The 14512-nt window shown below is 33.1% G+C and overlaps 2 protein-coding genes across 2 annotated transcripts; both read right to left on the minus strand.

The window, feature by feature from the left end:
• Positions 1–3245: 3245 nt before the first annotated feature.
• LOC106777051 (2-keto-3-deoxy-L-rhamnonate aldolase) lies at positions 3246–4567 on the minus strand. The gene has a single exon (XM_014664556.2). It carries the CDS (start codon positions 4443–4445, stop codon positions 3399–3401), a length of 1047 nt encoding a protein of 348 aa, XP_014520042.1. The 5' UTR covers positions 4446–4567; the 3' UTR covers positions 3246–3398.
• A 2281-nt stretch (positions 4568–6848) lies between these two features.
• On the minus strand, positions 6849–11276 carry LOC106777285 (putative receptor-like protein kinase At4g00960). The gene is made up of 6 exons (XM_014664855.2): positions 11070–11276; positions 10822–10961; positions 9683–9893; positions 8822–9056; positions 8462–8612; positions 6849–7401 (listed from the first exon to the last, which is right to left on the minus strand). Exons 1-6 carry the CDS (start codon positions 11131–11133, stop codon positions 6979–6981), a joined length of 1224 nt encoding a protein of 407 aa, XP_014520341.1. The 5' UTR covers positions 11134–11276; the 3' UTR covers positions 6849–6978.
• Between the last annotated feature and the right edge of the window lie 3236 nt (positions 11277–14512).

The following is a 14512-nucleotide window of genomic DNA, read 5'->3' on the forward strand; positions in this document are numbered from 1 at the left end:
AATATTGGAACCTAAAAAGGTTGAACATATGGCTGAACCTTTATGAAAGTTCTCAAAACAAAAGACATGCATTTATAAATTATTATAAAATTTTGTACTCTTGTTGCAAAACCTGATATTGATCCGAAGTAGCAATTTCGAGACCGAGCGCTCGCCTTGGTTCCTTGCGGTTTCAATGGGATACCGCTCGGCCCCACGGTGGACGCCAAAATGTTTCGATGGAATTGGTCTGAGGGTCGGTCATCCTTCCTTCTCTGCCCTAAACGCAATCCTTTGATGGGTGGTTGACTTGCAAAAGACACTCTGACACTCAAGTCAGATATGTTTTATATAGAGGTTTATATTTTATTAGAATAGATAAATGTTGTTTTACCTGAACGCCAATAATATATTTTATAAGGCTTGTGGTAGCCAAACACATTGATTAATCATTAAATCAGACAATCAAATTCAATAATACCTGTTAATTGTCCATTAATATCATATTCTTGTGCAATATGACCTGTCAATCACTCATAAATAAATAGCGTATATTCACATTTAATATGACCATTAAACATATTAATTGATCATTAATGATTTTTACCTTTATTGATTAGTGTTTATCTGACCATCGGCCGATTGTCTGTTTTGGTCCTAGATTCTTCTTAGTCGGTTGGTCACTAGGGTATAGTACAATTATCATTCTTATTATATACTTTGATCTTATTTATTTATATTGCACAAATATTTTAATTATCTAAAGTTATGAATTATTTTGATAAAAACATCGATAGTAAAACATATTTTAAATAATTCTAATGAGTTAATGTAATGAGATTTTAAATATTGAAATGTGTGTGATTTCAATAAAATCTTATATTTTTTATTTTAGTTTTAACAGTTGGATGGATCTTAAATTTGTACACATGGTTTATAACACATATTTCTTCAATAGGTCTATTGTGATTGATAAGTAAAGACCTATAGTTAGAGAAATAACTTTTTAAATTTTGAGATAAATTTGAATGTGACTTTGTTTTTGTTTGTTTTAAATTATCTCAGTAAAATCCCGTTTTGTTAACCATTAGGGCAACCTAGAACTTTTACACATAGTTTTTACCACATATTTCTTCAATCTAACCATTGAGATCTTCCATTAGAGGTTTGTGTTTAGAGAAATAAATTTTTCAATTTGAGGGAGTTGAACGTCATATTAATTCGTTTTCTGAGTTTTTGTAAAACTTGGATTCCCATTTATTTAACCATTGGATTAGGTTGAAATTTTGAAAGACCATGAAACCTTATTTTATATTTTGACTATTATGATTGATAATTAGAGGTTTGTAGTAAGAGAAATGATTTTCACATTTTTTAGTGAAATTTGAATGTTAATTTGTCTGTGTTTGTCTTGTATTGTCTCGTTAAAACTTTGTTTTCTAATTTATTAACCACCGGATCAGACTGAATTTTTTAATACATAGTTTGCAAAACATATCTCTTTACTTAACCGTTGGGATTGCTAGTTAGAGGTTTTTGGTAGGAGATATTTATCTTGTAGTCTTAAGTAAAATTTTGTCGAAACTTAAACAATGAACTTTTGATATAAATATCGTGATAGAGTAAATTATGTGAATTCTTATGTGGTATTTGAATTGTTGTAATTTATAAGGTGAGAGTAATACTTTGATGTGAAATAATGATATGTAATGTATTGCGAGAGGAATTCGCCTAAGCGCCCCTTAACCAATTTTAAGATTTTCAGTTTTGGTTTGTCCTGTGTTTTCTGATGCATGTTTGATAGTTTATTATGAGTTATAGGGTGGTATGTGGAATAATGTGTTTACTTGTTCATTGAATGGAAAAGGTATGAAATAAGTTCCAAGGAGGAACCTATTGTTTAATGGTTTCAAATATCAGTCTTGAGGGTTATGCTGATATTCTAATGGTAATTTTTTTTCTAAAGTAGAGAAGATTGATACATGTGGTGAGAGCAGCAAGAGATCTTAATTTAGGTGCTTCCAATATGGCCTAAGACGCAATACAAACTAATCTTGTGAGTGTGATAGGATAAAATCCATTGACAATGACTTTGCAAAGCAATAGAGACCAACACAAGTGTACAACCCGCTAAAACTCAGCATTTATTCTAAATTTGGATAATCCAATTTAGATTATTACATGTTAAGATTTTTAGTTTGATTTAAGATACATATAAATCATGTATAAAATGGTTTAAATTTAATATGAAATGTTTTATATCTAACTTTTACCTTTTTATTTGTGATTTGTTCCTATTATTCTTTTTTTTAGAGCATACGTTAGATAGAAGACCAACACATGTTTAACAGTATTAAAAATTATGATGATTATTTTATAGTATTTATACTAAGGGATCTTACAAGTTTTAAGACATAAATTATTTCTAACACATACATTTAACCAAGTTTATACCTTATTTAATCACTACTTTGCAATCACTTAACCAAGACTTTTCTTCCCGAATGAAAATAATGAAGAATAATTGAAATATGTTTCCATAAGCTCTCAGTCATTGGTAATCAAGTATGTGTCAACAACATTTTAATTTGGCTAAATATTTATTTCAATTGCATCTCACTTAAAAAATATACACTCATTGGTGTATAATTGGTACTCAGTAATCTTTTTTCCTCTGTAGTTTCTGTTACTTTCTTTTTTTCTCTGCAGCTGATGCAGCAAACATAACTTATCACAAATCAATCCATGCTTACACAACCCATTGATGAAGATCATCAATCATTCATAAATTAGCCTTTAAAAGGTCTTAATCTGTGTGATTGCAAAGACATCCAAAACATGATACAGCTGTCTTACAGGTACAAAGACACAATAGTTCATACAATTTCAACAGAAAACATGTATTTTCAACATGAAAAGAAAAAGCTATAGCACCATAAACAACCAAATTAAACATGTCAAGACACAGAGTAAACCCAAATGAAAACAAATAACTCCACAATCAGAATTCCATTCTTATTCTGACATCTAAACCAGCATTTGAAACCTCTCCTACTTATATCTGCAGATCAGTAATTACTTTCAATCGGTTTCAAATGCAGTTACAATTCTAATTGTGATTAGTAAAATTGCTGACACGTTAAGTTAAAATAACCAAAAGCAAACACCACAGTTCTGGATTACAGGATAAACCATTGTGTAGTGACACACGATGCATATTAAAGATGACAACCAGTGCAAATGAAACAAATCAAGCCACACAAGAATGAAGAAGCCAAAATACCAAACTCTTCATTTGAAAAAACAATGAAAAAACATGAAATCAATGAGTCATTTTCCTTTGAAAGGTCAATAACACATTTATAAACTACTACGTGACCTAAATTTACAAAAAATGGAAAGATCTCTTGTTCTGTAATTCATTCACTCCAGTACTTCTCATCAACCTCTTTCTCCTCTTCCTCCTCACTCTCTGGTACACTAGTCTTGAAAGCAATCACATCCTCCGCCGCGGCGCTCCGAAACAACCCGATATCCACGGCGCCACTCACCATGTGATACCCACGTGACCTCAAATCCCTCGCCCCATCAAACGCCGTGGCGAAGCCCGCAAGATAAGCTCCGCTCTCGACGCTGTCGTTTCGGCTCTCCAACACCTTTCTCTCGGCCTCACTCAACGCCTCCCTCACCCTCTTGTTCCCCGGGTCCCACAAGTACCCCAAACTAGCGCTCAGATCCAACGGCCCCATTTGCACGCAGTCGACGCCGTCAACGGCCGCGATCTCGCCTGCGTTCGCCACTCCCTCCTTGGATTCCACCTGGCACATGATCAGAAGTTCGTCCAGGTAATTACCGATGTACCCATCGTCTAAGCCGTATTTCGAGGCTCGGACGATGGGATGGGCGGCGCCGCGGAAACCGGCGGGGGGGAAGCGGCAAAAGGAGACAGCTTGGTGGGCCAATTGGGCGGTGTCGATCATGGGGAACATTATGCCCTGTGGACCGAGGTCGAGGGCTTTCTTGGCCCACGCCGCGGTGGACTCCGGGATGCGGAGGATGGCAGCGGTGTCAGCGGCAGCGAGCGCGTGGAGGCAAGGGAGAGCGTCGCGGATGCCGCCGGGGCCGTGCTCCATGTCGACGACAACGAAGTCGTAGCCGGCGAGGGCGGCGATCTCCGCGAGGGTGGGGGAGAAGGAGAGGAGGAAGAGACCGTACAGGGTTTCGCCATTGCGTAGGCGGGACTTGAGGTCGAGGGAGGAGACGGCGGCGCCGGCAGAGGGGATGGATTTGGGGATAGGGAGTTGGGCGTGGTGTTTCGAGGAAATGGATAGAGGGAAGGGTTGGAATTTGAAATCGGAAGGAGTGAGAAAACGTGGTTTTGGTTTCGGTAGTAGGGAAGGCGGAGGGGTGGTAGCGGTGGCGGTGGCGGCGGCCACGACGGTGGTAGCGGTGGTTATGCTCCCCATTTTTGTGTTGGTTTTAGAGTCCACTCTAGTGATACTGTCTCCATCAACTTCTGATTTCTCAGATATTGTTGCGATTATTTTCGATAGAAGAAGAATGACGTCGAAATACTCATTTTTACCTAAGAAATTTTAGTTAAAATAAGAAATAACTGTTTTCTTTTTTTATATAGGGATATGAATTTGTTTTTTCATATTTGTTTTTTAAATTTATCTTTTAAATATTTTTAATTAAGATAATTATTTTATGAATTTTATCTTTTAAATAATTGTTTCCATAAACTTAAATTTAATTATTTTTTTCATCTGATAATTTTTTTTAAAACTTAAATATTATTTTAATGATAAAACTACTTACAAAATTAACTATTTATAATAAAGTTATAAAGAATATTTTAATTTCATAATAAATAATGAAATAATTTTATTATTTTTTATTATCATAAAAAAACATGTTTTCATTTGTACATATTAATTAACATAATATATAACTTTCAATATTTTAATATTACAAAAAGAAAACGATTGAGTCTTTAAATTTTTAAAAATGAAAATAAATTAAAGTGCCGTTGTCTAAAATTGAGGAGATTATTTGAAAATAAAGTTGAAGTAAGAAAGATATTCTCGCAAAGCCACCTCATTTTGAAAAGAATATGTGGAGAGAGAACTCCAACTCATTAAATATTGAAGATGGAAAATGTAATAAGCTTGATGGTTGAGATTTATCTGTAAAAAAAATGGTAGAAAAGTATGATATTATATTTATTATTATTGATTTGTATAAACTTTGGTCGTCTATTAAATCTTAATCAATATGTTGACTCGATCAATAATCAATTGGATTTTGAAAATAACTTAAGACACTTTACTTTTTGTAACCTTAAAAGAAGAGCTTGCACATAAAAAATTAAGGATCATAGATAGTTTTTGTGTTTTTTCTCTTTTATACATTTAAGATTAATGAAAATTAACATTTTTATATTTATTATTCCTTCCATTGCAACTATTTATAAAAATTTAACACTTCATTTATAATAAGGTTTAATTATTATAAATGTCGTTTTTATTTAAAGTGGTTCTTAAGTTTTTTTCTTTCAAATGTTTATTTATTTATTTTTTCTTAACTTGTTCAATTTTGCTAATGGTGTCTAAATTATTAATGATGTAGAGTCTATTTAAAAAAAACGGAATGTTATCACACAATAGAATTTATAATGATTGACTCATGTTATCATCTCGTCACTTCATTACTATCTTTCTCAAATTAGAAACTCTCATTATGGGTTGTAATAAATTCTGATTTATATAAGTTTTTGTGATTTAGTGGAAAATGATTTAGGGGTTTCACTCCTTGCAAATGATTTCGCATCATCAATGGAGGTTGAACGAGTTCAATGGTGGTGAGATTTGGGATTTTGTAGGTTTCCATGGAAGAGACATGATTTTGCAAATTGGGCTTTTGCAATTTGTGTTGATGATGAGGAAGATGATGGAGTTTATGCGATCTACTGTGATGGAGGACTTCTCTTTCGATTTGGAGGTTGAACACAATTTGTACGAGCTAGGGTTTTGGTTTGAAAAGGTTTGCGATTGTTGCGCAAACTAGGATTGATATTCGAAGGAGATTTGAAAATTCTGAGTTTTTTACATGTTAAATGGTTTTGTGATTTTTGAATATTTCAGTTTGTAAATTCTTGCGAAGATAAATTTCTTTGGTTCGTAATAGAAAAGATCAAGATGATAAAATGTTGATGGTAGTTCTCACTATGGATGTGTGAGGAGGGAGATACAAGTACAGTAATACATAGCGATTTGGACTCATAATTTAAATCTCTTTAAACATAAAAAAGAATCCAAAAATCACTTTAAATAAAAGTAATGAATATAAAAATCAAAATAAGTAATTAGCTTTATAATAATATACTTAAAATTACAAGGCTAAATGATCCATATACACACATTTAACTTTAACTTTTTTATCTCTAGATCAGACATTATAAGCGAAAAAATAGTATCATGTACAAATAAAAATGTTACTTTAATATGGATTATATTAATATGAATTTTTTAAAATTATAAAACTTACATTAAAATCATAGTTTAATTCCTAAACAATAAATAATTCTCATTACTAGTCCTTTTACTCCTTTACAGTCATTTCTATATCTGCACGTAAAATATTTTCAAACTAATACATATTTTTTAAAAATTAATTAATTTAATTAGTGACATTGAATTTATTAACATTTATATTATTCTTTCAAAGTTACTTCTAATATTTTGAAAATTAATCAAAAGTTATTTAATTTAATTGTTTCTCGTTTACTTAAATAATATTTGATTAATTAATTAAAAATATTTTAAGAAGAGATGAAAATGGTAATATAAAAATTTTTGAAAAGGGGATAAAAAGGACCTACGCGAGTGGCAGTGGAAAAAAATGACCCTACGACTCCTGGTGACATTTACATGATAATATTTACTTACATCACAGAATTAATGATACGAAAATTGAAAAAATCTGATTAGCATGTGGCTAACCTTGCATTGGTCGTTTCCCTCGGGGGTCTACTTCTGCAGTAGCACTGGAGCTTGGTGTTGTTGATGTTACAGAAGAAGTAGTATTATTATTAGTGCCATAGTTGCTTGAATCACCAGTGTCAGTGTGTGAATGAGAGTCATCATCAACCCCAGAAGAAAACATTGCAGAGGGTCGTCTGTGAGACACTCTTCTGAATCTGGAACCAGCCATTCCTGGTCTTGTTGGTTCTTCCATGTGGTTCGGTTTCTTTGACAGCATCACCACCACACGTCCCATGGTTGGACGCAGGTTTGGATCACCTTGAGTGCACAACAGACCCAGTTTAATGCACATTTCTACTTCTTCAGTTATCACTGAAGACACCAATGCAGGGTCCACCATTTCCAGAGCTCTCCCCTTCTTGTATAGCCAGTATGCCTATAACATAAGAGGATCACAGAGTAAGGTTGTCTTCTTAACGTGTCTCACGTCAATTAAATATCAAATCAATTTATAATATATAAATGAAATCAAAATCTCATCTTATAAATCAATTTTGTAAGATTGAATTAAATTTAAAATTCAGATCAACACAAGTATAATTATGCATTTTAAACCACCTAATATGGATTAGCCAAACTCTTAAATATGTAACCTCGTGTCTTATGATTTGGTAAAATATATAGACCCAACAACCTATATGATGAGAACATACAATCTAAAATAAAAATAAAAAATATTTTAAATTTCATACCATTTAGAATGCAAATATATTTAAGATTGTATAATCTAAAATATCATTTTTATATTTAAGTTTGTTCTTTCTGGAATACAAAATTTACATTTTAAATTGAAACGTCCAAAATATAAGAATTTATGGAGTACTGGAAGAAATATATGAAGGTGCAAGAAGAAGTACAAATAAAATAACATGGGAAAGAAACAAGGTAATTAATTGTAGTAATCCACGTGAAAATTAGACTAGTTTGACATGACTCATTTCATATTTTAATTTGTTGGATAAAGTCAAACTTTTGACAGTTCTGATTATAATAAGAAAAACTATTGACAATATGTATTTTCGTATTCCGCTAAAAAGATGCATTAACATTTAATATATATATATAATTAGAGAGAGAGAAAATGACAAATTTACAAATTATATGATGTGATAAAAAGAAAAAAATAAATCTGTAATAAATGTAGATAAAAATAAAATAATATGTAGATTACTGCTCGTATGGTATTTTAAGTGTACAATCTTCATTGTTTCTATTCGCTTTCTTTTTGTTTTTTAATTTGTAAATTATAGCCAAATTTTAAATACAAATAATTTTAAGAATCTTAGAACAGTAATATTTGTTAAGAAGTCCACAGATATTTTTTTTTGTTAAAAATTAATCAAGATTCGTTATAGATATGATTTTTAAGATAGTGTAAAACGAAGAAACTGAGGCATGAGATAATAATAATAATAATAATAATAAAAACTTATTACCCAGTCGAGGAGATTCTGCGCACTAGAGTTCGCATCAAACGACGAATTTCTCTGGCCAGTGACCAATTCCAACAACAAAACTCCATAGCTGAATACGTCTGCCTTCACAGATAAATGGCCATACATTAAATATTCTGGAGCCAAATAGCCGCTGCATATCAAATCATATTTCCTAAGTTATTTCTTCTTCTTCATCATCATTATTATTGTACACTTAAAGGGCCACACTAAATGATTTTCCAAGTTTCCTTCATTGATTGAATTTTGAATAGTATATATAATACTGACTTTAGAGTTTAGACTTTTGGGAATGGGGTTGGTAGAAAAGTTCATGAAGGATGAACAGTGATGAAAACTTACTTGGTTCCAGCCACACGGGTGTTGACGTGGGTTTGGTCTTCGGGGAAGAGTCTCGCGAGACCAAAATCTGCTATCTTAGGGCTCCATTTTTCATCCAGTAAGATGTTACTGGCCTTTATGTCGCGATGGATTATGCAGTTGTGAGAGTCTTCGTGAAGATAAAGCAGACCCCTTCCCACCCCATTGATGATGTCCAATCTACGTTTCCAGTTTAGCTCTTCTTTCTTCCCCGTTTCTGCATCAATTAATTTCAAAAATAAAATAAAAACATAAAAACACTTGATGAATCATCTAATTTTTTATTGGGTAAAATAAAAATGAATTCCGTCATAGGGAAGTTTCTTTGCAATCTGGAAACTTTCCAATTGCAAGTTGTGTGCTTATTTAATTTATTAGAACGTTACATGTTTGTCAAATAAATTAATAATTTCATGCTTGTGAAGGTCAAGATGATTTAGTGCTGTCCCTTTCCAGTGTCCACAGGCTCACGACAAGAAATACTTTATATGAGAAGGGATGAAAAAAAATGATGTTTTGGGACCCATAGGTTTGGTTGCAATAATGATTAAAAAACTGAATATAGCCAAGGGAAAAGCAACCAAAAAAAGGTATTGAAACAGAACAAGTTTTTTCTTAGGACACCACGAAATGTCAACTGAAGGGAAAACCTATCATGTTAATTAATTAAACTATTTTTAAAATGAGACATACAAATTTTATTACTCTGTCATTCTTCAGTTTTTCTTTGTCTTCCCAAAACCAGCAGAAAACTGTTGAATGTAATTTTTTCTTACCAAAAGTTCTTGTGTATAAGAAAATAATTCATGTAACGAAGAGGGTGATTTGGAGAGAAAGACTCACTGAAGAGAAACTTGTCAAGGCTCTTGTGAGGGACATACTCATAAACAAGAAGCTTCTCGGAGGCATGGGTGCAGTAACCGATCAGATTCACCACATTTCGGTGCTGCACACGACCCAACAACTTGGCCTCGTTGATGAACTGCGTCTTCCCTTGATTCGATCTACGCGATAACCTCTTCACTGCAATCTCTCTCCCGTCACTCAATTTCCCCTTCAAAATTGCACAAACATAAGAATAAGTCTAACGTTTTTTGTATACCAAGTAAAATCGAAAACTAGTTGCAATCCTTCCGTGTTGAACTTTCTCCAAAATTATTCTAATTCCAATCTCTACACCTTTCTGGATACAGAAAAATAACACAAGTGTTTCCCCAGTAAAATCATTTTGCAGAAGCATTTAGCCTTAGTTTGGAAATCCGTTTTAACCCATCTAAACATATACGTTCACAGCAGAAGTATATAACAAAAGGGCTACTTTTTTTTTTTTTTACCAGGGAAAAACAATATATTATATACCATTTTGCAAAGAGGCCACATAACCCTTACATCAGCTGAAATTCAGAAATTTCATGAGGATATTTCTCAGTCCAAATTTTTTTCATCTAACCAAACAAAAGCTAACTGTGCAAGTGTCTGCATATTTTCTGTACGACGAACCAAAAATCATTTTAGTCGTGTTCCTTCTTGTTGAACTCAATTTCAGCTTAACAGGACATATTTCTCCCTTTTTCTTTCAAAGCAACAACTTGCACTTCTTCATTTTCGCATTGAAACTCATAATTATGAGTTGGAATTCACAAAACTGCTTTTCAACTTTTAAAGCCAACATCAGTTTTGTGTGTCTACACGCTCGTCCATTACTCTGAAACAAGCATACGAAGCTTCTATGTTTCGTGTGGAAATCGAGTAAAAAATATATATATCATATACTTTCATTTTGTCAAATCAGAACCGAACATGTACCCACTTAAACAATACAGATTTATGTTAAAAGGTTACAAAAAATCGCGAAATGAAACTTGGATTCTAATCGAAGAACAACCCAAATAGTAATTTTAGACTTAAGTTTTCTCCTTCAGATAATTCAATCTTAATCAACTCAAACAGGAAAACTCATTAAAGATTGAGAATTGAATTACCTTAAAGACGGGTCCAAATCCCCCTTCACCAAGCTTGTTAAGAATGCTAAATTTGTTTGTAGCAGTGACCAATGTTTCGTAAGAGAAGACCTTATTCTCCTGTGCAGCTAAGTTTTGCATATCGTCTCCGCTATGTTCCTCTGATCATGCAAAAAAAGTGTACAATTTTATTATGATCGGAAAACAGATTGAAAAAGTTATTGAAGAAGGAAAAAGAAAAGGAATTAGATTTCTTTTTGTAGCTTTACCTTTACTGGAACTGAATTTGAAGGGCTTGATGAGATTGTGAAAGAAGGAGTTGGGTTTGGTCATGGCGCTCTAAGGCATCCAAAATGAGCCCATGAAACAAAGTTAGAGGAAATTTTTGGAGCGAAAAGTGAGAGATGCGAATTTGGGAACTGAAAAAGATGAACAACGAAGCTTTTCTTGTATGAATGAAGGAAAACGGTTCCGAAAACGCGAATTGATAATTTATAGGGGAGGCGTGTTGCTTTTGTTCGCGTTGACCCATTATTGACTTTCGACAATTTCATTTGTTTCATATTCTTATTCTTTTTTATTATATTGAAAATTCTCTGCCTTCTTGGAGTGCACATAAAGTTTTCAATGGAAAAAAAACTTACATGTTAAACTTGGTTAATGATAAATGAAACTACCTTTCAAAGAAGAGTGCCATAAATGTAATTAAAGTTTAGATTATAAACAAGAACATAGTTAATGTATTCTATATGTACCGCGATATGTACACCGAATTACCTAAATTGATTGTTTAGGTTGGGATTAAATCAATCGGTCCCATTAGATTTAGTTAATCATTTTAATAAGTTAAACAAATTAATAATCAGGTCTATCAAAAATAGATCATGATTATGTCATCTTAATTAAAAATTCATAGAGAAATCTATAAATACAAATTAAAAGTATGGTTGTAGAGACTTTTGCAATGCATGTATTAAAACATTAATTGATATATCGTTTGGATAACAAACTAACTTAAGCATTATAATATATTTAATGGTACATCTGATCAGTTGAAGCACACAAGCGACAAGGAAAAGAGTTGAGGAGTGAGGAAGATTGTTTAAAGTGAACACTCGAACTCATACACTTGAAACATTTTGACACCCACCATAGAGCCAAGTAGAATCTTTTAAGTCTACATGGTGACCATGAGAAATATGGTAAGCAACTAAGCATTTAAGGAGACCGTCAATAATCAAATGAGTCCAATTGAAATGTTGAGAAGAATGCAATGACAAATGGATGAGATGTATGAGGAGGAGATAAGGATACTGAGAGTCGAGAATTAGATTATTTGACAAGAGAATGATGAAAAAGGACCTTTATCATCCATCACGACTCTCTTCAAACCGGCCAAGCAACCTCTGGAGGAGTTGGACCTAATGTTCCAAGCTAACATCTTTGCTACAAAACCATTGTCATTTTGTTGCAACGGTTAACACAATTGGTCTGTTGTCGTTCGTTACCGGAATCACAAAAGCCTCACTACCCAATAACTAGACGATGCTAATGTTCAACAAGTACAATGGTTCTACGGATCTGGACAAGCACATCTAGATCTTCGTGAACCAGATGGCACTATACACCACGAGCAATGCCATATGGTGTTGGATATTTTCCACCTCGTTGAAAGGAGAAGTCTTAGCTAGGTTTTCTACACTACTTGTCAACTCTATTGGCTGCTTTGTAACCATCAGAGAAAAGTTCAGGGCTCAGTTCGCGACAAGCCAACACATTAATTAATGTCAATCGCCTGCGTCAACTTCAAGCAAGAGAAGGACTAATCTCTTCGGGCCTTCATGGAGAGGTTTGGAAAAGTGTCTCTATGCATCCGAAACCTCACCACAAATTAAGGGTGGCAAAATGGGTCAACCCGACCCATTTAAGCTTGACCTTATATTGGCCCTCCAAAACAAGTTGGGTTCGGCCCACCCTCCAATTGAAATGCCAAGCTAGCAGGTTGGCCCACTTATTTTTAGTTTGTCATCAAAATTCTAATATCATATGGAAACATGCTAAAATAGTTTATTCTTTTACATGAAAACGGGTTGATGCCAAACTGCCAAAAATAGAGAGAATTTAAAAGCTTAGAAGGTGACAAAACACAAAAGAATAGGAATTCTTCAATTTACACAAACAATGACAAAATTGAAAAGGGAAAAAAGTAGGCCAGACTTGTTTAGAGATGAAAGGAGAACAGTGGAGATGAAGCCAGATTGTTTTAGTGTAATGAAGTTGAGCTGTCGAGCTAGCCTGTCGAATTGGGCAGGTTGGCCTATTGAACTGTGGGCTAGTTGGTTTAGGCTCCGAGTTGAAGACATAGTCCCAACTCACCTTTTTAAGACAAGTTGGTGGTCTAGACTGTCGAAATTGTCCCTTTTTGTCATCCCTACCCTATATGTGGCCATGGATCATTTGATAATGGCACTACGACTGACGTAAAGTAGTGAAGTAAAGAGAACTAATAAAAGGGGGTTGAATAACGTTTTTGGAAATCTTCTTCATTGTTGATATTTGACAACCATTCATAAACATTCATGAGATACAAAACGCCTTACGTATAAGACGATGATCTAACAAAAGTGTTTGTAGCTTGATAGTTTAGCTCTTCTTTTATAACATTTAGGAGAAAAGACTCTATAGAAAATGTGCGTATAATAATGAATGCGAGTGTTAATTTTTTGTTTAGTAAACATATGCTACATATATTGTATATCTTTTGTTATTATAAATTATTTATGAATATTTATAATAACATTTATAAAATTTCTTTAGATTGACTATTTTTAATATTAAATGTGTGACAAATCTCATAATAATTAAATGATATTAAAAATAATAATTAAATGATATAAAAATTGAGACATTACGTCTTAAATATATAATAAGCTAGTAAATATAAATTTAAACACTTAAACAATGTGATATCTCTTATAAAAAACATGCCATCAATCAATAATGTTCTTTTTAAAGCTCCATACATTCATAACCGAATATAACATTATTAATTAATTATTTAATTTACTTATGCTATTCAATATGTATACTTTATATATTAGATTTGTTTTTTATAGTTACGACATTATTGTACTCCTTCAAAAGTCAATAGAATACTTTAAAGTTTTAATAAACTTGTAGTTATGTCAACTGATATTTCTCATTATTTTTTAACATCTACAACATGGATTACCTACTAATGTACATGCTAACTTAAATAAATACATTACAACATAAATATATCACTTGCTGAGAAAAACAACAAATTACATATTTAACTTGTGAAAGAATAATTACAATCCCTTTAATTAATTCAACATATCAACTTTGTTTAATATTTTTATTCCAAAACTAACACTAGTGCAAAAATGCTATTTAATGTCACCCATTAGACGTCGGTTTCGTAAAAAACCGACGTCTATTACTGCACGGTGGCATTATCGTAAATATATTGGAAAACTAGACGTCAGTTTCGCTGTTAGGCGACGTCTATGACATCATAGACGTCGCACCTGCCGCAAACCAACGTCCAATTTCCTGAGGTACGTGATAAGACAGTCAATTCGACGTCGGCTAGAAAAGGGTCCCGACGTTCAAGTCACTGACAGGAAATCAAACGTCAATCGGTTCAGCTTTAGACGTCGCATAGACGTCGGATCCCCTGAAAACCTGA

This window comes from Vigna radiata, chromosome 11, assembly GCF_000741045.1.
Source record: "Vigna radiata var. radiata cultivar VC1973A chromosome 11, Vradiata_ver6, whole genome shotgun sequence".
Lineage (NCBI taxonomy): Eukaryota > Viridiplantae > Streptophyta > Magnoliopsida > Fabales > Fabaceae > Vigna > Vigna radiata.

Bases quoted from the DNA above. Each gene is read 5' to 3' on its own strand.
- LOC106777285 (XM_014664855.2), bottom strand. From the start codon at position 11,133: ATGACCAAACCCAACTCCTTCTTTCACAATCTCATCAAGCCCTTCAAA. The intron at 9,894-10,821 runs GTAATTCAATTC...GCAATTTTGAAG, and splicing joins GATTTGGACCCGTCTTTAAG to GGGAAATTGAGTGACGGGAG. The intron at 8,613-8,821 runs GTAAGTTTTCAT...TTTGATATGCAG, and splicing joins ACCCGTGTGGCTGGAACCAA to CGGCTATTTGGCTCCAGAAT.
- LOC106777051 (XM_014664556.2), bottom strand. From the start codon at position 4,445: ATGGGGAGCATAACCACCGCTACCACCGTCGTGGCCGCCGCCACCGCC.